This window comes from Grus americana, chromosome 29 (genome assembly GCF_028858705.1).
Source record: "Grus americana isolate bGruAme1 chromosome 29, bGruAme1.mat, whole genome shotgun sequence".
Classification (NCBI taxonomy): Eukaryota; Metazoa; Chordata; class Aves; order Gruiformes; family Gruidae; genus Grus; species Grus americana.
In genome coordinates, this window is record NC_072880.1 from 2449641 (window position 1) to 2474971 (window position 25331).

Consider the following 25331-nt stretch of genomic DNA (forward strand, 5'->3'; position numbering starts at 1 on the left):
AGCATGAGACAGGGATGACCTAAACTCCTGTGTCTCTGGTTACTCCCTGCTGAGAAGCCAACCTGCAAAGCCCTCGACACCTGCCGGAGGAGTTCATCGGAAGGACGAACATCTCAGCATCGCTGAACGGACAGTACTACCAAGAGGAAAACTGTTTCTGCTGCCAGAATGCGACACTGGCTCAGAACAAGCCACACAACTGCCTCCCTGCCCCTGGAGAGGATGGAGAAAGGGAAGAAGAATTACTGGAAAGGATTAGCACCTTCCCAAAGTGATCTTTGCTACCAATCGCCTTCCAAATCATAAGTCTTTTCAGAAAGTTTGGGTTAGGTTCTGCATAAGACGATTTGGACAGACAAAAGGAGATTTCAGAGGTGCTGTAGAACTCTCCCTTTGTGGGGTGGAGAGGGAATTCTACAGCCACAATGCCTGGAACGCGGGAACGCCATCATTTCAGGCACACCCTCTGTGTGCAACACACAGCATTGCTTATTCAACAACAGACAAAGCTGTTGCATTCAGTACAGTTCTTCTGCAGGTACTACACCATCCGTCATCCTCGGGGACTATAATAATTCTAGTAATGGCCAAGACTTCCCGCTGCAGTTTATAGTTTCCTTGGAAAGAGGAAGGCTTAAAGCGGAATCCTCCATAGAGAAATCTGCAATAGTGGAACACGCTGTATTAACAGAGCGACAAGTTTTACCCCACAGCGATTTACTCCTTCCAGCCAGGGGCAGCGGTGCAGGTAGCGCTGCCCTCGGGATTTCAGCAACGCAGTCTGTGCTCTCTTCACTTCCCTCCCAGAGCCCCAGGATTCGGTGCACCCATCTCTCTCCCCTGCACGGGAACAGCCTGTGAAATCTTCCACGCCGCAGCCTTAAGATAAGCGGGTTTATATAAAGCAACGGCTCGTTCAGGCTGCGCGGGTTCAAACATCTCACCGAGCCAGCCCCAGAGGACAGGGGAGTGCTGTACCGCATCTTCTTAGCTACAATCTGCCGTATGGCTTTGGAAACTAGATGCAAATGTGCCTGAGTTTTTGGGGAGGGAAATCAGAGGGAAGGGGAAAGGGAAGGCACAGTGATGAAGTCAGTTGTCAGAAAAAGTATCCCTAAAATCTCTACAAGCCCACTTGTATCAGGACGTTCACTTCTTCGGGAGAATGCCTTTTAGGTTGGGAAAGCTGCACCTCCCCAAAGTCCAGCAGGTCAGTCTCCTGGTACCATCTTTTATGCATTTTTGGTTGAAACTATCAAAGACCTAAGAAATTTAGATGCCAAAGTCGTGCGGCTAACTCTGGAATATCTTAATGCGTACCAGCCTTTGAATTTGCCATCGCCTTTCACTGTCACCGTGAGACCAGCCCTGCAAATTCACATCGCTGATGCCCTTAACGGTCCCTGAAGTCAGGCCTACGCAATGCTTGGTCGCAGTTTTCTCCTAGGAGTGAGTTAAGAGTTGCGTGAATTAGTCTAACGAGATGCTGTGTCCCCACAAATGAGGGTGAGACATGTCAGGCTAGTGCCTTCATCAACTCAAAGCATGATCGACAATTACATCCACCGGAAGGGAAACTGCGTGTTTCTTACTCAAGGTGAGGATTACGTACGCTATCAAATTGGGAAGGCAAATGAAGCTGACCTCAGAAAGGGTACAAACCCTCTGAATGGGAGTTTAGAGGTTTTTCATATATTGTATTTTGCTTGCTGCTGCGTTTAGAAGACCCTCTCATGGCACACAATTCCCCTGTGCTGTGTGCTGTACAAAACAAGAATAAGCAAACGGTTCCTTTGCCCTTTAAGTCATTTCTGTGCTTTTTACGAAGCAGCCGGCACTATCCAACTTGGGAGACAAAACAGCCCAGCGATCCCATCACAGACCGCAAGAACAGTTCTAAATCAGTAAGTCTGGGTTACATCTCGTGCACAGCTTCATCACCGCAGTTTTTGTTGGGGTGGAGAATCTTTGTACGAAGAGAGGAATAGATCGACTGATATCCGGAAAAAAAAAACATACTAAAAGGATGTCAAACAGATAAAGAAATCCAGAAAGAAGGATAATCCAAACAGACCCAGCATGGGAGAGATGATACTATGCTGGGCTGCAAACTAAACTGTAACGCCGCTGAGACGCTGGGTCGCAGGTAAGGAAACATCCTGGTCGCCTCTATTTCCCGTGCAGTTCTGATTGCTAGGTATCAGGAGCACGGCACAGAACATGCTTATTTTGGCTTTTATATTGCTCCTGCCTTTCTTACAGGATTAAGCCTGGCCTGGGGGAGCGGGGGCAGAACGAGGGGGGAGCCTCTCTCCCACCTCTGTGCCTTGCTCAAAGCAGCCGGCATTTACCCCGCGGACTTCTCCCAGACCAGAAGCGAGCTAAGTCACGTAGAGGCAGACTGCCGCAGAAAGAACAAAGGGATCTTGGTGTTCCCACGAAGCGCCCAGGGAATTACAGCTTATGTTAAGGGCAAATAATAAGCAATTTTGGTATAGGAAGAGACCCCAAGACTGTTATAGGATTAGTGGGAAGCAATCTACAGCAACACTCGCTCCAGCTGTTGCGCTCCTGAGACCCAATTTGTGGAGGTGGCTGTGTGTCTCCTCCAGTTAACTACCAATTTAACAGCTAAATGCTCAAACACTTCAGATGAGAGGAAAAAAACAACTTCCTTGAACAAACAAGGACACAGTCAGAGTTTTGCCTTAAAAAAAAAAAAATACACAAAACACAAACCATCCTAAACACAAGAGAATATATATGATTTAGGAATAGCGGTCCTTTAGCTTTAGGGAATTCTTACTCTCTTCCACAGGAAAAATCAGTAGGAGAAAGATCACGTCCTGTCACAGAATACTCTGAACCAGGACATATCGGCGAGTTCTCATGTTCTCTGTTTAAGTCTGAACTTTGATGGGCTTTCAGACAAGGTAACTTTCCAAGATTTTTCAATATGCAGGAAATAATTGCGGTAATTTGAGAGAGACACAGAAGGAGCCGAGCCCCATCTGGCTCCCCAGGGAGCAGCATGCCTTTTCCTACCACTGTTTCACAGGCTGCTGCCTGGTTCGTGCAAAACGTCGAGGAGCCCTGTTTGGCTTTTAAGGAATGGAGCAGTGACCGAGCTGTTTTCTGCTCCGATTCCAAACTTCATTTTGTAAGCAGCGGACTCTAGCCATCTCAGGTAAGCACCATTGGGCTCAGTTGGTCAGGACAAATGCCCTAAGAGAAAATAATACGCATAAACACAGCAAAAGCTCCATCCCAAGGGGAGGCTTCGGCAGAGCCCGGCGAGCAGAGCACGCCGATGGCGTCACAACCCTTAGGAGGCATTTTGTACGGCATGTCGCAGACTCCTGTGACACAGGGAGGCTTCAGGGACTTTTCTAGCTAGTCCTTCCCAGCAGCCAAGGTGGAAGGGACTGCAGGCTGACAGCGTACGAGAAAAGGACGGTATTTAACGCAGCAGGAAACAGAGGAGAAGCAAAAGAAAGCAGAATTGCTTATTGCTCTCTCCTAGGAACCCTGCTCAGTGCTTTGCAAAGATTCCCTTTCCTTCACCGCTACTGATTTCCACAGCTGAATTTGGACCAGGAGCTTTTCCTCCCTTGCAACAGCATAATGTTTAATACAGAAAGAAATAGTTAAAAAGAATCCTTTCAAATTCTTTGCTGTTCAAGCAACTGCGTCCCTTTGATCAAAAAATACAAAGCCTTTTGCCCTGACCTTCTGCTGAACTCCTGCCAATCACTGTAACACCATCCTCTGAAAGCAGAGAGCAAGAAGACAGGGTAGCCCAGTTTGCCTCGGGCTGTGATTTATCATACTAAGTTTTGTGAAATCATTAAGCTTAAATTCCTCCCTCAGCTGGTTTGGCACTAAGGTGAAACCATCAAATGGGCCTTTTTCTTCCAAACCTGGTAACTGAAGATGAGCCCCCGTTTTCATGAGATTCAACAGAGATAACACGGTGCTGTGGCTGCTGTTTTCGTGGCAAGGAAAGAGCAGGCACAACAGTATTTAGGTGCCTGGTTTTTGTCAGTTATAAACCCTCATTCCTCCAGCTCCTATGCCTTAAATTCAATGAGATCTACCATTCCCATCAGGGAACAGCCCCAATAACCACGTGCTTTTGATCATTTTGCAGACATCCGACCCAGCAGCAGCACTGTTGGACCCGACCGCTGTCCCGAGGACAATCCCAGACCAAAGGAAGACCATGAGAAACTTAAGGGAAAGAACATTTGGGAAGCTCCACCTTTGTATTTTGAGATTTACTTCAACAAAACTACAGGATTCACATCTTTTAGCTATGACACAAGGCGCTGCAGAGAGGGGAGGGAGGCACAAACTCCTTTTCCCTTCCCCCAACTTCTGTTTTCCTTCAGTTCGAGGTAGGAATTAAACCCTTCTCACGCTCCCCCAAATAAACCTTTGCATGTTCTTTATAGCAGGATTCTCAGGGGCAGGTTCCTGTACCTTTTTCCAGAAAGGTTTAAAGAGGATTCTAAGTGAAACACAGCTCAGGAAAATATAAGTGGAAACTGAAAGAGAGAAGATAAAGGTCAGAAGACCGTTGGTTTCTAGTTAGCTCAGAACAAACCCAGGTCAGGGACGCCTGGATGCATTTCTGCACTTCAGATCTACCACAAACTGCATCTGTCAACCTCTTTTTTTTGGGCTGAAATCCATCTAGGTTTCAAGGACAGAGAGGATAGAGTTTCTGTTGCTAGGGGCCTTGATAATTCACACCTATCCACCCTATCCAAAATTCACCATTTTATTTTAAAGGGGAAATCTGGAGTAAGGCAGATATTCTTCTGGTCTACCAGGGACATCCACAAACAAATTGTTTCTTGTATGACTATAAATTCTTTCTTATTCATAAATAAAATGATTAACGGCCCCTGCTGTCAGCCTGGCATGGAATTTGGATGCCTCCCTGCTACAAAATACATTTTTTCACTTTCCTCAGATGGATGGAAATGCCCCGAGGCAGGGCTAAGGAGGAAAAGCAGCGTGCATCTCAAAGAGATCCAGACATGAATGCTCGCTCTTTGACACGCATCTGCTCCTCCCACCCGCTTGAACCTCGGTCCCCAAATCTGCTTCTCTCCTGCTCCGGATGAGTCCGTGGTTTCCATTTAACCCAAACAGCCCCAACAGCCGCCTCGTCTGTTGAGAATGACTACCTTGAATTTATTTTCTCCTTCACTAAAAAATATGGCGGTTGCTGATAAAAAGCCAATAATACGCAGTGTGTGAAGGGAATGACGATTGTTCTACTGCTGCAAGTAGAATGTTTTCCACAGAACCCCGGGGGCATTTAACAGCCGTTGGAGAAGATTCAGAGAACTGCTGTGATGACCTCATCACGCATCACCCAAAGGAAGAAAAGCAACAGCCGGCTCCTCTCCTCAAAGCAGACTACCACTAGAAGGAATAAGAAATACCCGACCAGTGCGCTGCAGAAGCTTAATTTACAGCAAGGAGTGATTTGTACAGAAAGCTGTTAGAGAAGAACTTGTCATCTTCTCTTCAGTGCCCTCACTCCGACACCCGTATTTACCTTTAACGACTTCTTTGACAACAGATTAGCTTAGCTCCAGCAAAGTCAGCTAGAACCAGCCAGAGTTCTTTTCAATTACAGTTATTAGCCATATTCAGCAAGATCCCATTCTCATCAGGAATAGTAACTGGCTCAGAAGGGAGAGCTTGCAGTTGGACTATTTTTGGTATTCTACAAATAAACGCCAGATGGCACGGAGTGAAGTTAGGGGGCACGTTGAAATCCATCACGTGAACATCCTGGCAGCTTGGTGCAATGGCTTTATCCTTTACCTGAGCTCTTACAATGCGAATGTTGCATCTTGGCCAGCAAGAAAAGACAACCAATTTCAACCAATTTCAGTTTTAATAGCCCTCTCCAGCGCCCCGCACAAGAAAGACCTACACAATCAAGATACTTCTCTGCCCAGCCCAAGTTTTCTTCATCTACAGGCAAACAACATAGCAAGTAGCAGCACCGGGAGGAGCAGATATCTCAGTTCCAAGCTCTGCCCCAAAAAAGGCCCCACATACCTGTCACGGAGTGTGTTGGGACCCAGGTAGGGGTACTGGCTGTCCTTGAGTTTTCCTTTGATGAGCTGATCTAGTGTTTCTTGAAGGAGAGGCTGGTGCTGTGTGTACACATTCTCAACACCCTGCAGTGCAGGAGAAGTTCTTGTTATGAATTAGTACAGCAAGGCAGCACGCTAAGAGAGAAGATCAGCAAAGCCGCATAAAAGGAGCGGCAGCATCTGATGGGTACATCACGTGTTAGTGAAGTCCAGATTTAGAGAGGCTTTTCAGCGACTAACTCCCATTGTCTTCAATGAGAATTACGCCCTAAAAGCCCAGTACGCTTACTATTAAATCTCTGGAATCCACGACACGTGGCATCGCACTGCCTGCGAGTCCTGCTCCCTGACTGTAATTTTGAGTGAAACTATCATTATTTCATCTGTGGCAGATCCATACCTTCAGTCCTTTGAGGAACTGTTTGGTGATGGCTACAGCATCCTTGGGACTGAACAGGTCGCTGCCCCGGACCCGTTTTCCTCCGTACTCCACAATGGCAGACACTAGCTGTACAGAGAGAGGCAAAACCAGAATCCTCTTAACCTGGGAAACCAGCTTCCAGGCAATTTTTGGTCTAGTTAGGCTCAATGGAGGTACTGGAATGATGACCAAGGAGTCAGGGAGATCGAGCCCAAGCAGGTAACGCAGCACAGAGAGAGGCAACGGGGAAGAGAAGAAGTATTCCCCAAATCCACCAAGCAAGTCAGTCTGCTGTGACACTGCATAAGGAGAGAGGCTTTCATTTCCACAGTCTGCTGCAGCGATAGCAGATCTTCCATACAACGTGACATCATTCTGCTTCTCCACCTCCTCTCCAGCTGCTCACTACATTTGCCAGCGCTGCCACCCTCTCCCTCCCAGCCAAGCTCCTTTTACGGTCTCCAAAAGTCCTTTGCTGCAACTATCGCCTATTCAGCAGGAGCTGGGGGAAAAGGGGTGGGGAGGAAGAGGGGAAGGAGAAAGGAACCATGTTCCTGGCCCCATTTACATGCCCCACGCCCGTCCTGGCATGCCTACCATCTCTGCTTTATTCAGCCCTTCATAATATCACTGATTTTGGAAACGGAAATTAAGTGATTAGTGATTTTCCTGCAGGCCCCAGCCAAGCGCAGGGTTCTTTTCGCAAGGTGTGGTGCAAATTCAAGAAAAACAGCGTTGCACTAAACTAAAGCATGCAAGCTTTACACCAATTGACAATGATTTTCCACCTCTGTGCCATCCTGTCCCACTCGTTCATCCAGCTGAAGGAGAAATGCTGCAATTACCTTTCGGTATTTCTCCGACACACCCCTGTTCTTGAGATCCGTCATCAGCCCCGGCAAACTATTGCTGCTGTGTCGCTCGTAGTGCAGGGCGTAAAGCATCACCAGCCGGGCAGCATCAAACTCCGTCACCTTGGGGTTCTGCAGGAGGCGACGCACGTTCTGCAGCAACATAGAGAGCAGTAGTAGTGGAGAGGCCTTCAAAGGACATTAAATCAGACTAATATCAAGCCCACTGCCTAGCAACGAAATCGCATGCAGGAGGAATGCAAGAGAATTAAATTGTGTTGTAAGCAACAGAGCCCAGCTTCTTACGTGCTCTGCGGTTAGACCGATTAGAGTACAATGGAGCGCAAGTTGCTTTTGGGTCTTTCCATGAAGCTGGGAATTAATAACCCAGTTCTGTTGTCCGTTCCTAACTCTCTGTAACATGCTGCGGGGGGAGCTGAGGTTACCGCGTGCCTCCCCATTAACATCTGCACTTCCCTTGCCGACTTGAGCAGAGCCAAAACCGGCCCACAGGTTCCATCGTAATATTGACTGTCGAGAAAAAAGAGCTTGGACAACCACACAAATTTTGTTTTCTTTTGGAAGGTGTGGCACAGAAGCACGGAAATCTCAGATAACCTTTGGATGTGAGAAGTGGAGAGGCAAATAGCAAGCACTGGGAAGCAAAGGAGGGAAGGAATTACAGTGTGAAAACAGAAAGAAAGATTACAGCACTGGAGGTAAATACAGAAATCTACTGTTATTACTTCTAATATGCAGATAGTTACTTTTTCTGCCGAAGAGAACGTGATACCCTTGTAAATGTAAAGGGTGCGTGCCCCGAAGAGCCCGCCTGTTGAAGTACAGACCCTTCCAGACAAGTTTCAGAACCCCTGGTGCATGCCACTTACCCTCCAAGGACCACAGGCAGGCTAGAATTGCTTGTCTAAGTTGACAATTGGCCATATAAGCGCTACTCCTTCTCTACAAAAAGCATTTATTTCCTCTCTGCAATCTCTCAGTCATTGTGTCAAGTCACAGAGCTGAGATAACGGAGTTAACAGAACAAACACCAGAGCCAAGTTGGTAGCTTAGGTGAGCCATGGGAGTAATAAGCTTCTTAAATCTGAGCTTTGAGGTGGATCTCAAAGACCAGGCATCAACTACCAGATGTGTTTGCAGACATCTGGGTAGGGCCGGACAGATGCTTTAGGACACAGCAAAGTCTGAAATTCTCCCCGTGCTGAACATTAAAGCAAAACGATCAGCCTGTGTTAGCTCAAATGCAGGGGAGCGGAGGAGCTGCCGGTTTTACGGTTGCAGAAATGGCAGCACCAAGAGAGGGAGAGAACCAGCGAGGATTTTTCCACTCTGTAAGCGCACACGGCCCTCAAACACTCCAAAAATCCCGGCACATCTTTGCAAGATTCTCCCACCCTCCCAGTCCAGGTAGGCAACACAGAACCATTCAGTGAACAGCTGCGAAACAACGTTGTGAAACTGTTATTTGCCACACTGATTCAGCTCCATTTGCTGTAATTCATTTGACTGATGCTGACTAGTTACAAAAACACAGGATAAAATCCTGGCTTTGAGGAGGATCAATGGGAGTTTTACCTTGGTGAGGTCAGGAATTCACCTGTGAGAGTAGGGACAAGGCCCATGAGATGTTTGCTTGCAAGATTTTTGATCCTGCGCTGGCAGCACAGCGACGATGCCTATATAAGCGGGAAGCGCGTAAAACAGAAAAGCCATTGTCCATCCAAGGAGATGGGATTCAAAACCTCCCATTCATCTCTCAAGGCTCATGTACTATGTCAGGATTAATAAGAGACCAGGGGAAGAACAACCAAAATGTACTGTACTCAGGGGCCCTGGGCCACCACAGAAATTAACAATTGCTGAAGTTACATCAGTGGAGAACAATTCTGCCTTTATTTCGTGCGCTGGCTTATTCTTCATTGTTTCTGTGGCCTTGGCCCGTCACTGCCATTAGGAGACTGCAACAGGGAACAGCCCGGGGCTGTGCAGCTAAAGAGATACCGATCTCTCATGTAGAAAGATACCAGTTCCGTAGTTTTGCATTTATTTCCCAGCTGCTACATGTTTTCCAGTCGGTCTCAGTTGTTAGAAATACAATAAAGCCCTTCAGGCACGTGGCTGTAAGCAAAGTGCAGGCAGCTTTTCTGCTTTAAAACTGCAGAAATACCAAGTTAGGGTAAACTAAGACCTGAATTAGCACCAAGGTGAACTCCCTTGAGCGTGGCACTGGGTGGGAGCTGACCTACCTGCCCCTCTGCCACATGCTCTTAACCATAGAGCTGGTAACGCAACTGCATCATCACCGGAAGTTCGCATCATCCCTTTCTTCAACCAATCTCAGGCAACTTAATAAAAAGTAGATGGACATTTTCCAAAAGAGTCTCCAATGCCAAGCACTGCAGTTTCAACACTAACACTCTGTGTTAACATCAGAAATAACAGATGACAGCACGGACACGATGGGCTGACGGATTAAAACTCAAATATTTGACTTTTAAACTGCACAAGCTTGATCTAGAAACAGTGATATAGCAAGAGAACCTCAGAGGCTGTTTTCAGCAAATGCATTTTATGGCTACATTCCCACTTCGATACTTAAGTCATCTAAATTCTACCAAATATAAGCTATCGAATCGTATCTATATGCTCGCCGATCTATAGAGCTGTGATGACTTCAGCAGGCCTATACTGATTCCCATCAGCTCAGGATCTGCTAAAAGATGACAGTACTTGAAAAGTCTAATATTATCCCCTAGCCTCCCACTTGGAGCACAGAACAGCAGAGGAGAAGAAAACACGTATTTCAGATCGTTTAAAGATGCATATATTTTCTAGTCACACTGCTTCTCGGTATTGTGTAAAGGAGTCAACTATAGGGTGTAACTTCTACCTTAGCTATAAAAAATTAAGGAATCGGTTTTTAATACTGAGTTGCTGGTTGAACTCTGCTGTAATACAGTCACACTCGACAATACTGCTATTTTCTCTGACTAGTCAGCAGCCACAATTCATCACTATTGACATACTGTCAGATACTAGGTCAGGTCATGGAATCCAACAAGCCAGCAAGGGGTCAAAACTTCAGTCTATACTCAGCTATAAGAGAAGTCTCTGTTAGGCTTTTTCAGTCCTCTTTGCCAAAGAAATCTTTTATCTAAGAGGCTTTCCACTGTTTTTTATTTCAAAAAGAGAAGAAAAAAAAAAAAAAAAAGGTAAAAGCCAGCACCTCAAGGAAAAGTCTGGTTCAGACAATTTCATGGGTTCCATTTCTTCTCCTCCTCAACAAATAAAATAAGCTTCTGCACGGGGGTCCAAGTGGGGTTTTTTTGACTGGTGCCTGCAGCAGCAGCCTGCCAGAAGCCACTGACTGCATATAACGAAGGAACATTGTATTGTGAAATGGAAAGACAGAATTTGCAAAGATGCTTCTCAAGCCAGTTATTAACTACGATTCAGCCCCATCTGAACTGAATGGGGAGAGGAAAAGCAATTCTAACATCTAATGTCCCAGCCCTGCAGGGTATCTGCATGCAGAACTCCCACTGACTTTCAGAATCAAACTTCCATCCTCAGGGGAGTTAACGGGATCAAAACATCCCGTTTCAAAGGATCACGGTTAGCTTTTGAGCCCGAGGTACCTGGAGAGCACTGGAATGGTCATTCTGGCAGGCCAGCTCCTGCTCCACTTCGGACACCTCCAGCAGGTTCCGCTCCCCAACCAGTCGGGAGAGCTCTCCCACCACCGTCACGTGCTTCGACACCGTGCCCGACATCTTCTTGAACTGTGGGTAATTCTCCACAAATGCCTGCAACGGGGAAACCAAAACAAATGGTTCTTCAGGAGAAAAGCCGGAGAGTGCGGATGTGTGCAACCCAGCGATAAGTTGCATAAATCAACTTGCATCAATATAAACAAGACCAGTGCGGGTGAATGGATGATCGGGCACCTCAAGGAGCCCGTAGGATTTCTCCCAATTACAAGGAGATTTCCGCAAGGGATATACTTTTTATTTACTCTTAAAAGAAAAGGATACAGAACGTATCTCCAAAGACACTGCCAGGATTCTCTACATCTTGAGCCGTGCCTGAATTAATAGCCTGTGCTCCGACCTGTTGCCAAGTGACCCGGCTCGGATTTAAAGTCCCCACAGCCATATCGCGGTAAGCCAAGTACTTAAACCAGAGCTTACCGATTCAATTGCAGGGCTTCGGGATTTGAGCAAGCTCTAAGCAGCAGCTTAGAGAACAGTCAGAACAAGCAAGCTTGCAGACCGCGCTGCAGCGGCGCAGAATGGCCTACCAAGCCTCTAGCCTTCAGTGGAGAGCCACCGTAACGAACACGCTGCAAAAAGGAGGTTCCCGCTCCACAAAATTAGCACGGCACAGAGATCTGAACTGTTGGTACTGGTTGTATGGACTGTCAGCATACAGTCAGCGGTGAGCTGCAACGGATGGGCTTTAAAAAGTCCAGTCAGGCACGTATAGATTGTCTGTACCTTCATATCTGCTATGGATTCCAGCTTCTGCTGCTCCTTAGGTTTCCTCCTCTGGAAATCCTCCATAAGGTTCTTGATGTTGCTGCCAATCTCTGCAAAGTTCAGGTACATGTTCTGCGGGGAACAAGACAGGGATGTGAGAGAAAACCGTTCTAACACAAGTCTCGATGCCACTGGAACGAGGCAGCACTCTGTGCCCGAAACACCGACGTGCCATTGCACGTTGTCTCCCCAAAACCCAAGCTTGAGCAAGCAGCTCCGCAATCAGTCCAGGTTTTATTTAAAATGTTATTTCAGGTCAGATCCTACTTGCATTACGCATTGATTTTTCACCATTTGCATAAGTACATCACCACTACGGTGCTCAAAGTCATTGGAAAGTTCCTCAAAACCAAGAATGGAACCTGATCCCCAAATTCAGCCGCTCACAAAGATCCCCACTGAGATACCTACGTTGGCGTAGAACTCGTCGTTCTCGGCAGACAGGACCACCTCTCGGAGATCCTTGCTTATCCCCGGTACCCGAGAGAGGTCGATGCGGTTGTTGTTAATCCCCAGCAATTCGTGAACCATAGCCTGGTACGTCCACTGACAAGGCCGGCGAAAGAGAAAGGCAAATGATGGCCTTAGTAAGATAAAGCTTACTTACAGATTAGGCTGAACTCAAACAAAGCCAGTTTACACGCCTCTAGTAACACACAGCAGATCCAAAGCGTGTGTCCCTCAAACTTTTCCCAGAAGGTTACAATAAGAAATAAATATTATTTCTGTTATAATCAGATGGGCATCCCATGGTGAGAGGCACTGGTGCAAGCACAAAGGAAAACCTCCCCGTTCCAGGGCACTTACTGTAGGTACGTTCAAAAGACACGACTCTCTAAATGACAAGCAACGGGGATTAATGTTCCTGTTCAAACAGTTCCGCTTGCCACCGTCATCTCCCCCTCCTCTGCCTGGGACGGGATGTGTATTTTTGGCTGCAGAGGTTCCAGAGTTACAATTTCCTACATGCTCCCTACACAGCAGGAGTGTTTCTGCACATCAGCAAGTTACTATATTTATCCCGGGAAGACTAATATTAATCTAGAGACAAAACCAAAAGCCGATCATGCCCGACACTCCATTTACATTCATTTGAATCTCTCTTCTGGATAGAAAATCTCTGCCCAGCAGATAATAATTTTGGTGCCTAGTGCTGAGTGCAGTCCTTAACTCTACAAACCACGTGTGAGCTGGGTTTCCGACTGTCAGATCACTCCAATAATACAACTATCACCACCAGCTCCTGCACCGCCAGCGTTACCGAAGCACCAGCTGCAGCTCCAGTCATTGCCTGATCGCCAGACTGAGCTGCGTCTAAGCGTACCCCGCAGAAATGAAAGGAGACAAAAAGATTCTGCCAGAATCTGCAGCACAGCGAAGAAAAAAAAAAAAATATATAACACAGTGAGATGATTCACCTGGTTCAGAAGTGGGGTGATGGCATCGTCAGATCGGTCCAGAATGAGAAGTAAAGGAGGAACCTCAGTGCGCCGAAAGTCAAACAGCTCATACTCTTTAGTGATAACTTGCTGTCAAGAGAAGGGGAGAAAAAAAACCAAAACACTTAAACCCAGAAAATGTTCCCTCTTAGTTTGGATACAGGTGAGCAAAAAGTGAAGAGCTGGTGAAAAGTAAGTTGTGCTACTATCTTAGTCTGCACTGCTAATGAAGAAATAGCGCCTGCTCTCAAAAGGCTCCGGGTAACCTACCGCGATTTATGACACCCAGGAAATACGGTTCTCCGCCTGCTCTTCAGTCGGGAGCAGGCAGAGACGAGGGATGTGACCTACCCGAAGCCATGCAACACAGTAAATGACACAATTTACAAGAATCTGACTGAAAAAGGGCATTTCTCTCAAATGCACCAATATGTAAAAAAAATTAAACACAGTTTAAGTACATTGCCAAACTTATTTCACATCGCTGTAGGTTCTCACCATACCTTCACGCACTCAGCAAGCCTCTTTGCTGACTCAGAAGAGAGCTGGTACCGAATCATGGGGCATTTCTTCAGAGACAAAAGCAGAGCAGTCAACCCTTGAGTTGTCCTGGACAGCTGAGCCGGATCCCAGCTCCGACCCTAGAAGGAAAAGCTGCATCTAGTATGGATGCACCGTCCCCAAACTCCTTCTCACATAAAGTCTTGTAGTAAACTACAGTTTGGCGGAAGGAGCAGGTACACCAGAGGCCACAATACGGATTCCCCAGCGTTCCTCTCCTTGCAAGGATCAGCTCCCCCCTTAGGGACCCTCAACTGCAGCCCGCCTGCCGGGCAACGCACCACTGCACCCAGCTTGTTGTGGCTACTGGTCTCTCCATTAACCATAAAACAAGGCCCTGGAGGAGCGTTAGCTTTTTTTTTTTTTTTTTCCATACCTGGCAGCAGCCCAAGAGGTTGAGAGAAAAAACGTGCGGATTCACTGCAATGTAATCACCATAGAACTCCTGCCAACAAGTGAAAGCAAATAGTTACGTGTCTTGCCAACCTTTATTCAGCCTGCATCAGCCACATTAGCACTAAAATCCTAAGCAATGCACAGACTTATTGACTCTGATCGTTTCTCCTCCTCTCCGATTCCTACGCTCCTGCCGACAACTCCACTGCCAATTTGTCGTGTGTATTTTTCGAGTACGTAGCTCTCTGTCAACACCACAACATGTAGCTGCCTTGTGAAACACAGATCACAGCAGAACCAGCAACGGCTCTGAAAGCCGAGGGCAGGGAGAAACAGGGCACACAGGAGTTGTTCTTTCTTTTACTTTTTAATCCCGTGTGTACCTTCACCTTTTCTTCCATCCAAGACTGTTGCACAGTGCTGCTGCGTGCTGTTCAAGAACTACAGATTTGTTAGCTTGCATGTTTGCTTTGCTGGTACTTCTGGATTAGGAGATCTATCTAAAAATATTCAAAATTCACCTGAACTTCAGCCACAACTTCTTGTTCATCAGCCTCAGCCAACGACTTGACATCACTCTTACTGATCACGTTACTGAAATCTGAAAGAAAACAACAGCGAAAGAAGTTGGGCTCTGCGAGCGACACAGAACAGCATGACCAGATTTTCCCCCGGAGCAAGAGCAGATGACATCAGAGATCCCTTGACCCGACACCTGCAACTATTATGCAAACATTAGAATCCAGAAGCTACCTCACGAGGATACTCTGAGCTAATTCCCTGCCCAACTTTCTGCGGCAGCGCCGGAAAGGCAGTACCAGCTCCCTCCTGTCCTCTCCCTGGCCTAACATCAGCCCAATTAAGCAAGACCAATTAAGCCCACTTGGCGTCAGTAGATGTATATGCATAAAAAACCAAGTAATATTAAATGGCTGAACACAGCGATGGCCACATCTCTTTGAGCTCCTCTTCCCGCAGAGCGGCAATGACATCTAGAGGCCTCTTCAGCTCATTTCCCAGAACCTCACCAAGGGATCCTGTGCTGGAGGACGAGATTTCAACAGAAAATCAGCTGTAGTCGTTCTGCTTAATTTCCCAAACTACAGAATATTCTGTGGCACGAGCTGGGCACAGGAGAAACACCTGCCTGATATGCCAGGCATGAGAAGATGCCACGCAGCAGGTTTGATCCAAGATTTTTCAGATGCGAAGTCTAAATCCTGTCTCTGAATGATACACCTTTGAGATTTGGGCCAGTCCCTCATCCAGTGCATCTCAGTTTTCCTTACAATAAAGGCACTTCGCCCCCAGCATTAGCATTCTTTCATGTTTATGAAGCAACACGAAGTTTTAAAATCCCAGAATTTTTCAGGGATAAGCCATACGGGAGGAATGCAGATTTATGGTGTTGCTTTGTAAAGATCTCTTATAAGTCACTTCGGTTTAATTCTTTTATCTTACAGGTAACAAAATCTGGTGACCTAAATAGCAGAAAAACTAGAATTCACACACTCTCAGCGTTTCAGTAAAGGCCTGTCACAGCGTCTCACGTCTGTGTTTTCTATCGAACATCGGATGGGGCTCTGACCGACAAGCCTGGACTTACTGGACAGGACGGGACGCACTTACAGATGAAATAAATGCTGTACTTCGGCCTCCGCAGCTCCTGAATGAGGAACTCCACATTCTCCTGGATGAAAACAGCACCGGGGAGAGCAGATTTAATAACAAAACCGTCGGATAAGAAGGGGCCGGAGTCACCCGAGCCCCGTCACGGTCCCACAGCCGCAGGGTGACTCTACCTTGGTGGGCCGGAGGAAGCAGATGGCCTTCAGGTGCTTCATGGCCTCCCTGTTGGCAGAATCGAGGCGTTCGAAGAGATAAACCTCCTTCTGCAGGATCTCGGACTGCGTGTACACCATGCTCACGATACCGGTCTGCGGGCGGGAGGCGGCAGCGCCCATCACCCCCGGGCCTCGGGCCTCATCGCTCCGGACCACCCGGCCCCGCCGTGGCCCCCCACCACCCCGGCCCGGCCCCATCGCTCACCGTCTCCCGGTCCATGAGAAGCACCTTCATGCCCGGCCCGCTGTCCTCGATCATCTTAGACACGTACTGCTTCACTGCCAGCACCGCGTTCATCTCGGCTCCGCTCCGCTCCGCTCGACCCGGTTCCGTTCCGCCGCCGCCGCCCGCCTGGGAGTTGTAGTCCACCGGCGGCGGGGACGAATGGGCGGGGCACGGCGCCGGACTACAACTCCCAGCCTGCCCCGCGGCGCGCCCCGCCTGAGGAACCCGGCCCGTTTCCCGCCCACCGCCCGTAGCCCGGTCCCTCGCCCTCCCTGAGGGGCCTGAGGGGGCCCCGAGCTGAGGAAGGGGGTGGGAACGTCCCGGGAGTTTGGGACTAAACCCGCCTCTCCCCCCCACACGATCGGGGCGCTTTCCTGCCTGGTCAGTACTGGGAGAAGAAGGTGGGTCCCTCCCCTCAGCGCCTTTGCTGTCAGTCTGGTTTTCCAAGGTTAAAAAAAAAAAAAAAGGCATTAAAATATTGATAATGTGCTTAATCGAGTAAGCAGGGCAATTATTTCTCACCAGTATAACCCACCAAGTGAGCTGGGACCCAGTTCTGGGAAGGTCCAGGCCTGGGTGCAGCTGGGCGTCCCGTGGCCAAACCCCGGCCTGCGTAACCCTGCCCAATCCCAGATTTATTCACCCAGACAAGTTTTAAAGCCCATGCCCTACGCCAGCCAGCCAGCTCGGCTTCCAAAAGCAAATAAAATTTGTAATAATTGATGTTTTCAAAAGACCCGCAGCGGTAGCCGGGTTTTGGGGGGCAGACGGGGGGGGGAGGACGCTCCCCTTCCACATCTCTCATTTTCGGGGTGGGCGTTGCAGCGGTTGACCTTCATGGGGTAACTCGCGTGACCGGAGCTGCTATCTATTTTGCTAACCTTTAAAAGAGCGGGTCTCTGTGCTATTTATTCTGCTGCTATTATTATTCCTGAGTGTGACAATTTTGGAAAAGGGCTATTATGTTCATAAAAATGTAATCATCTAACGTGTATGTTTTATACAGAAAACGGTGAGCAGGTGCTGATGAAAAATGAAAGCTATTTGCAAATCTTGTAAGTACCTTTTCATAAAAGCTGACACAAAGGAACTCTTCCATGCTTATAGTTCATCTTTTGTTCTGCTTGATTTACATTTAATATACATCAAAATACATTACGGAAATAGGGACACAGCTCAAAATTTTGGTATTTTATAGGAAAAATAAAGATCAGAGAAAGTGCCTTGTCCATGAAATCTTTCCCTTTTTAGACAGCAGCCAGTCTAAGTAATATTTATGAGAGCATTCGTGGAGACACTCGCAATACATTAGCGATACGTAAATTGGAGTTTGTGCATGGAGATGAGACGCGGAGTTTGTCCGTACCATAGTGTAACGGAGTTGTTCAGGAGTGTCATACTTTCCCTGGCTACACTAAGCTGAATATAACTCATAAATTCTCCTCTTACAAGCTGCAGTCTTTTACCTTTCTAGTGCATAAGTGGGATGCAATTTAGAAATTCATTCCTGTTCCTTCCGCTATTCCTTGGCCTGGATGGAGGAAAAATACAGCTGTGTCTCCAAAATAATACAGGAGGCAACAGTCTTCAAATCCTTCCCTTCATTCTGTAGTTTAAAGAAAAAAAAGCATCCTGATCCCTGAAACAATTAGATATTTTTGTGTTCTCGCTTTCCTCTGGAAAGCCATACATTTTGCAATAGCAGAAATACAGTCGGTGCAAGCAGAATGTTTAATAACTTTATGAGACTATATTGGTTTGGCATCGATTTCGTACCGTAGTTCAGAACAGCACACAATGCAAAGACTAAAAGGCAAAGTTAAAGGTATTTTAAAATCCAAGACGCTTAAAGAAAGCTGATGTTAAGGATATACGACGTCGATCCTGACCTTAACATTCAAAACACAATGTTTTTTTCCTCTCTCACGTCCAGGAAATTGATGCTTTGAGGACAGAAAATAGGAAGCTAAAAAATGGGGTACGTTTTACAGTTTTATTTAAATGTGCGGGCACTTTGTTGTATGACGTCTTTTTGCGGTTGCTCAGGGAATAATCACGCACATCAGTGTAGCACCTCTGGTTTCTCTAGTACACAGAGACTGTGCCGTTGGCATTTCTGTATTTGTGCTGATTGCTATTTTCATTCACCGTATATGACATTTTGCAGAGTCAGGCACATAAATCATTCGTAGCCAAACATGCTGAAACGAAAGAAAAGTCTATTAAGATATCTGTGGAATAATTTGTACCCATCTGGTTGGTAAATCACAGTGAGTTTTACTGTGAGTTTGGTAAACGGAGCTTCAGTTTTTAGTTTGGGTAGCAGAAATAATGTATCGTTCCTTTTTCTTGCTAGATTGGGCATTAAGGAAAGAAGAGTATGGAAAGTAAAGATGAGAATTATCTTCCATTGGGTTACAATGATATACAGCTGAGCTAAACTAATGTGGCTTTGTGGTTTAGAAGGGCAGAGCGAATTTCACCCTCGATTAATAAATCTTTCCAATTTCTGGTGGCTAAAGTTCTGTGACAAATTGATGTCTTTATCAGCTTTGTGCTTGAGAATCATTCTGACAAGTAACACATCTATTTGCATTTTGCTTTGTTTTCAAAGTGAGAGACTTTCTGGCGAGATACCCGATGACTTCAGCGTCACCGATTTCTGGGTAAAAAACAATTCTGAAAGCGTTTTAAGGAGACTAAATGTCCTCTAAAACATAGTTTTGTTAAATGCTGCTGTGACATGAAAAATAGTCAGAGGAAGGGAAGGAATCCCCAGAGACATTAATTGTAAACGTGATTGGAGTTTGTGCCGTTTGTTTGTAGGGCAGAAATGGTTAAAAAATACCCTATATCCCAAAACGCAGCGAAGAAAACCAGTTATTAACTGGCGCCGTATCTCCTCCCTCTGCATTACAGAAACACTTGCTAGGGACGCGTGTGAGAAGCGCGAGCCTTCTGTGTAAACTCCAAAGGTGACTTCTTAAGCCTTGTAAAAAATTATCTCGCTTTTTACCATTGCTTATAAAATGAGCTGTAGCTCTTGTTTAGTACGAAGACTTGAAGCACCTTGGTGGCCCTGGTATGTTGAAAGACCAGCTGAAAATAGTCATAGCAAAAATATTTGGCATTCCGAGTTATAACCAGGATGCAAAGCATGCGGTCTGCAGGTAACTCTGAATGTTAACATGATCGTGCTTCTATTTTGAAATATGCAGATAAGAGAACACCAAGGAAACAGACCAAACATAGGAGGTGAACAGTGGGAAATGTTTGCTTTGCCAGTGCTTCTCGGAACAACAGCATGAGATAATGTATTGCATCATCACTTTCGAAACTTCATTTTTTTAGCTGAATGGCTTAGAGAAATTCTGAAAAGAAAACCCAAAATTTTCAGAGATGCTGAGGCGATTCATTTGTCTGCTAGTTAGCAGAAATTTTGGGTGCATTCCCAGGTGTTTTCACAAAACTTTTTTTGCTTTTTTTAATTCAGAGTACGTAGGTTTGAGTTCATTTGTTTTGTTTCAGGAAAAAATTTTGCAAAACATTGACACACGCACACCCCCCCCATACCAGTATCATTTCATTATCAGTTTTAATTAAAACACTGGAACTGAAGAAGCTTGTAGCAGCTTAGATTAAAGAACCAATTAAACATAAATAAGCCCCGACGTGCAACTTCTGGGGAAAACCACAAAAGATGGGTGGCATTTTAAAACCGATTTTAGTGGTGGTTGAATTCCTGCAGGACTCAGACAGAGGGCGCCTGCGGAGCAGAGGAAAGGGAACTCTGCGCATCCGTCCTCTTCAGGGCTAAACGCTTTCACGGCGCTAGGAAAACACCGACCGCGCAGAATTAAACAGACTTTATTGGTCATCGCTGTTAGATTTGGAAGGATGTTGCTGCGATGCAGCGATGCCCCAAAATATGTCGAGTTGGCAAGTACCAGGAGTACTGTACGCCTTTCTCTTTTCTCCATGGTGAATATTAGCGCACAGGAACTTCTTTATCTCGGACAACCCGCTGTTTGTCATCCGTTTCAATCATAAAGAACTGAAACAGATTATGTTCCTATTTAGGAAAGTTAAAGATGGCATTAGAGCTTTTTTTAATGTCTTTATCACCCATTCATACGCTTTTGCATCTTTTGAGAGCTCTTTTCCCCCTCTTTTCGCACAGATTGATCTCTTCCATCACTAGTCCCTATGCTCCTTACGCCCAAACTCACACAGGTATTTAAATTTGTGCTTGGTAAATCAGCAGTGCCAGGTTCAAAGTACAAGAATGTTATTTAGTTTTCCTGAAAATTAGGTAATGCTCCTCTTCAGGAACACCGGCTCCGCTTGAGCAACATTCAAGCACCGAGAACAGCCTTTGGTCCTGCTAATCGCGGTTGGGATTAGATGCTATTCCTAGAGGGATGGAGCTAAAAAGGGGCCGCAAGAAATGCAGCCAGCACGCCCTTGCTGTCAGATCACTATTTATAGAAGAATGGATAAATGAATAAATCCTGCCTTTCACTTCCAATTAAGTAACTCCCCTTTTCCTCATCGAGTAACCTACACGTTTGTTGTCCTTTAAGTGCTTAGGTTACCAGTTGAGATCGCATTTTTAAATTAAACATTCAAAATACTTTGGGTCTTCTTCCTCCAGTGTGGTTAGAGGCCAGGAAGCTTTGCATACGTACAGATCTTTGTACAAAAACAAAAAAAAGATTTGTGTGGTTTAGATGGTTCAGGATTTCTCTGATTTTACTTCTCCCATTCAAACTGACTGACACCTTACTTAAGGGGTTAGTGGGGTTACTCGCAGCAAAAGGTTCTGCTTTATATGCATAAGAATTGCAAACTAAAAAAAAAAGAAGAAAAATAAATTGGTATTTAATTCCATCCTATTGTTTTCTGGCCTTGTTTAGATTTTAAATGATTTAGTGTCTGGAAAGTACTTACAGTTTAATTATTTTTCCATGCTTTTGTAATGATGTCAGTGATGCTTTTTTTTCAACTAAATAAGCCCAGAGTGTTGTCGTCTTCTTAAATACATCTTTGTAATTGTCCTTAAAGGAATACAAATGCCTTTTTGTGCCTTTGCTGTTTTATGTAGCAATAGATTTGACTAAATGAATTACAAATCAAAAGTACAATGCAAGGATTAGTTTGTTATTTTAACATTAACATTCTACTATCAAAAAGGATTCCAAATTAATGCAATTACGGGGGGGAGGGAGGAGGCAGGGAATTTTCTTTCATTACAGGACTGTCACAACTCAGACAGGTGAAGAAAGCTGGAGGTAACATATAATAGAATAAATGCATACTAAAAGGACTAGCAAAGCAGTAGGTTTATTAAAAAAAACCCAACTTGCTATGTAGACTGTAAATTATGTTCACATTAAACATGTAAAATAGATAGAAAAATATCCTGAGTTCTATTTTTTGTTGTTGAAACTTATTATTACATCAAAAACTGCAAGACAGCATCTCCTTCAGAATTTTGAATGTCCCTGTGGAGACTGAGCTTTAGTCAAATTTAGGTAGCAGTAGGCACATCTGAAAATAAGATATTTATTGACACATATTTATTGCTACTTATTTTTAATCTGGTTTCGTTTTCCCCGTCCCCACCTAAGCTTTGCCAACGTACCCCACTGTTGGCCTCCAAATCAGCCCTAAAACTCCGCCAACTGATTTTATTCGTATCAAAGGGTGCCGCGCCCTGGGAACTGTGAACAAAAGGGGAACCACAATAAAATCCCAATCAAATCTGCAGTTTCCAGAAGTCGAAGGCTCTCGTATCAGGGCACAGTCCCCAACTCTGACTTGCTCTCCCAGCAAGCCCATCATACAGGATGGCCCTCAAGGTTTCTTAGTTCAGACTCCTCCATTCCCGTAATTCAGCGGAGCTCGTTGCTGGATGATGTGACGTTTGACATTGTTTCTAATCAAAATCTTCCTTAAGAATTCATTCAAATATATATTTGTATCAAGAAAAATCTATTTAATCTCGCTAATAATTACTGCAGTCTAATTACTATTGGAACAGCATGGTAACGGCTTCAGGGGCAGATTTTGGTACCTAAGTTTAGTCAATAGGATTGTCGCAGGATTACAGCGCCGTCTATTTTAAGAGATCAAATTTTATCTCGATTATTTGTCCCGTGTATCAAACCAGTAAGGTTACTGGATCAGACTGTGCTTCCTTTATTTCTTCGCACAGGCATGGTTTCAGCCGTGACTTTGGTTGTGACTCTGGCGCACAACTGCTCAGCTCGATCTGTCTGATGGAACCCAAGCCCACACGTGAAATCCCAGAGATTCAGGTTGAAACCATAGGCTGGAAACCATCTTGATGCAAACAACACCGTGGAATAACTCCCTGGTTTATGCGTTCCTAGTACCAGCTGCAAACCAGAGACGCCGAGTTAGAAAAATTTACTCGTGCCCCTTCGAGACAGATGTCTCGGCCGTTCTGACATCAGCTTCTGTTTCCATCTAATGTCATTTGTGCCTGACGAACCCGTTTGCCAACGTACGGTATTCCAGTTATAAAGCTTTCTGCCTGCTGGCGGGAGAGAGCCGAACTGCAGACAGCCAGAAGAGGAGGCGATCCTTCTGCACATCCTGTTACTGGTTCATTACAAAGCTGCAGTGGAAGCCGACGGCGTTACCGCAGAACGGACCGCCATCCAGCCCTCGAATCGTATTGTGGCATCCAGGGGCCAAATCCAGTGGCATGAATGAGCCCGGCTCTGGAAACGGGCCAAGAACTAAGCAATTTGCACCTATTAATTAACATTTTCGGTTCAGCCACAAAAGCATCTTCCTATCGTGTCAGTAAAAGGGTAATAGCGTTAGTTACAGGAGAGAGGAAAACCAGATCACTGCCAGCAGAACGGAAGCTGAAATCCATGCAAACTTTGAAAAACAGAGTAGTCGCTTAGAAAGAATTATGCCTGTGCGTCTCGTGATGTTTTTCTTCCTCTGCTTTTCATTAATACGTAGTAATTTTCTTTACCTCCCTTCTGTGTGCAAGAAAGTTGACAGCGTCCTGGTCCTGGCTCTGCATCTGGATTCTGGTGACTCGGGAAAATCCCGACCCTTTCCCCCGTGCTTCAGTTCTTACACTAAAATGATGCTCATGTCCGAAGTGTCTTTCTGCCACAGCATTCAGGTCTCCTGAGGAAAAGCGCTACGGAAAAAAAAGAGGCTCTTGGCAAGTAAAATAAGGTTTGGATGAGTTTCCATCTTTGAAGAGTTTCAAGTCTGTGAAGCCAAAAATTAAGTTTGTTTTCCCATTAGCTTTGCTTGTCAGCTGCCATTTAACCCTCTGCTTTTTTAACGGAGTAATAAAAGTCATCGCACCGCGAGTAGGCATGTCTTTTTTCCTACTCAATTATCTCTCATTAGTAAATACAAGTAACTCCATTTAACTGCCTTGGGAACAATTCCTGCATCTATTGAGCCGGCCTCCAGTAAGTCTTGTGGTTTCCTGTTGGCCTCGGAAAACGAGCACACTTCATTATGTGGAATGGTTTCCTTCACCTCATTATTTTTTCATAATCTTATTGTGCTTCCCCTTTTAACAGTGACAAGAGGAAAAAAGAAATAGCAAATAAACAAGGAAAGGTCCTTTTGGATCCAGAACCTCATCCGCTTTCTTTTGGAAACTGCATATAGATGTCAGTTATGTTGAGTTAATTGGCCATTCCAGAAGGTTTTTTGGAAAAGTCGAGTGAGTTTTAAGGCAAGAAAAGCTCTTTCATCACCCTGCTAGCCGAGGCCTTCAAATATCTTCTTCGCAAATCAGTCCAGTTGGTCTCGACCAAACCGGTCGAGCCCAAGTTAAGCTGAAAAGACTTTGTGTCTGCGATCTCTGTCCTTCCTTGGCATTTCCCTTCACCGGTGAAACAATTTTCTATACAAAACTCGGACAGCAGCGGCCCTGGGCTCCCAAGGGCCTCACCTGCTTCTTCGGTGTCTTGGCGATGCTCGCCATCTGCTCCTCCGTCTTTATCCTCCTCTCCTCCAATCCCTGATCCTCTTTACGGCACTTTTATTTATCCTAACGTCCCCTAGCAAATCCAGGCGAGTCATCGCACTCGGTCGAGATGGCGCTTTAATCTTCCTTCGTATCCGTGATGTCAAGCGCTGTAACGGTGCTGGTGTGTCGTGCTGTAAGGACATTTAAACAGTCTGGATATCTGCCCCGGGCTCCGTTGGGCGTTCATTCTGCTGCCAACCAGCTCCCGAAGCTTCAGAAGAAAGGAAAAAGACGGGACAGTAATATCCAATATAGTGCGATAAGTCTGACTTGGGGTTTCATGGTTTTATGAGGTTTTAATTTGGTTTACAATTTTATTTTTTTTTTTAATTTCCAAAGGATTAAAAGCCACACGGTCCAACCCAGCTGTCACAAAATCAAGCTTAACAGTTCACGGGTGAGCCAAACGTATCCAAACAGACCCACGAGCGTCTCAGATTTCCTTCTCCTTTGGGATTTTCCAAAGAAAAGGTGATAACTCCGGGGCGTGCAGAGCCAGACATGGACGCTCTGCCTGCCTCTCGCCAGCCCTGCCTTTCCCGTGTCTCGTCCCCCCTCTTGCACCATTTCTGACAAGGATCCAGCTAAACTAACCGTGTGATGCTCCGCTCGCATCACAAAAACTGAGTGAAAAAAGGGGTTTTCAGCCGACTTGGTTGATGCTTTCCCTCTTTATTTCCCTCCCGGAGCTGGCACTCTCTTCTTCAGCATAATTTTTTTCTATTTCCCTTATTTATTTGAGAGCAATTTGAGGTATGCGGGGAGTTTAGCCTGCTGCTCTTTTCCTGTTCGAGTCCAATGAAGAGGCTGAGACCGAGGGCCTGCTCCTCTGCCGTAGCCGTCTCCTTGCCGAGGATGAGGACTGGTGCCG

General features: G+C 45.8%; 1 protein-coding gene and 1 long non-coding RNA gene across 5 annotated transcripts in view; one reads left to right on the top strand and one right to left on the bottom strand.

Moving 5' to 3' along the window:
- VPS45 (vacuolar protein sorting 45 homolog) overlaps positions 1–16605 on the bottom strand; it is a 32644-nt gene extending 16039 nt beyond the window's left edge. For 2 of the 3 annotated variants that reach the window (XM_054806336.1, XM_054806335.1), the window contains exons 1-13: positions 16399–16605; positions 16152–16286; positions 15979–16039; positions 14871–14950; positions 14330–14398; positions 13896–14033; positions 13372–13482; positions 12365–12499; positions 11912–12025; positions 11054–11221; positions 7389–7547; positions 6523–6630; positions 6085–6206 (exon numbers count right to left, since the gene is read on the bottom strand). In XM_054806336.1, coding sequence (XP_054662311.1) covers positions 6085–6206; positions 6523–6630; positions 7389–7547; positions 11054–11221; positions 11912–12025; positions 12365–12499; positions 13372–13482; positions 13896–14033; positions 14330–14398; positions 14871–14950; positions 15979–16039; positions 16152–16286; positions 16399–16491 — 1493 coding nt within the window. In that variant the 5' untranslated portion in view covers positions 16492–16605. The remainder of the gene's footprint in view (positions 1–6084; positions 6207–6522; positions 6631–7388; positions 7548–11053; positions 11222–11911; positions 12026–12364; positions 12500–13371; positions 13483–13895; positions 14034–14329; positions 14399–14870; positions 14951–15978; positions 16040–16151; positions 16287–16398) is intronic. The other variant, XM_054806337.1, reaches the window with a different exon arrangement.
- On the top strand, positions 16572–23764 carry LOC129197764 (uncharacterized). 2 transcript variants are annotated; one of them, XR_008574376.1, is made up of 5 exons: positions 16681–16820; positions 17426–17474; positions 18353–18397; positions 19034–19085; positions 22637–23764. It is a non-coding gene; the product is annotated as an uncharacterized LOC129197764 (long non-coding RNA). The 2 variants fall into 2 exon arrangements; XR_008574375.1 differs by lacking the exon at positions 22637–23764 and having other exon boundaries at positions 16572–16820; positions 19034–21649.
- The last annotated feature ends 1567 nt before the right edge of the window (positions 23765–25331 follow it).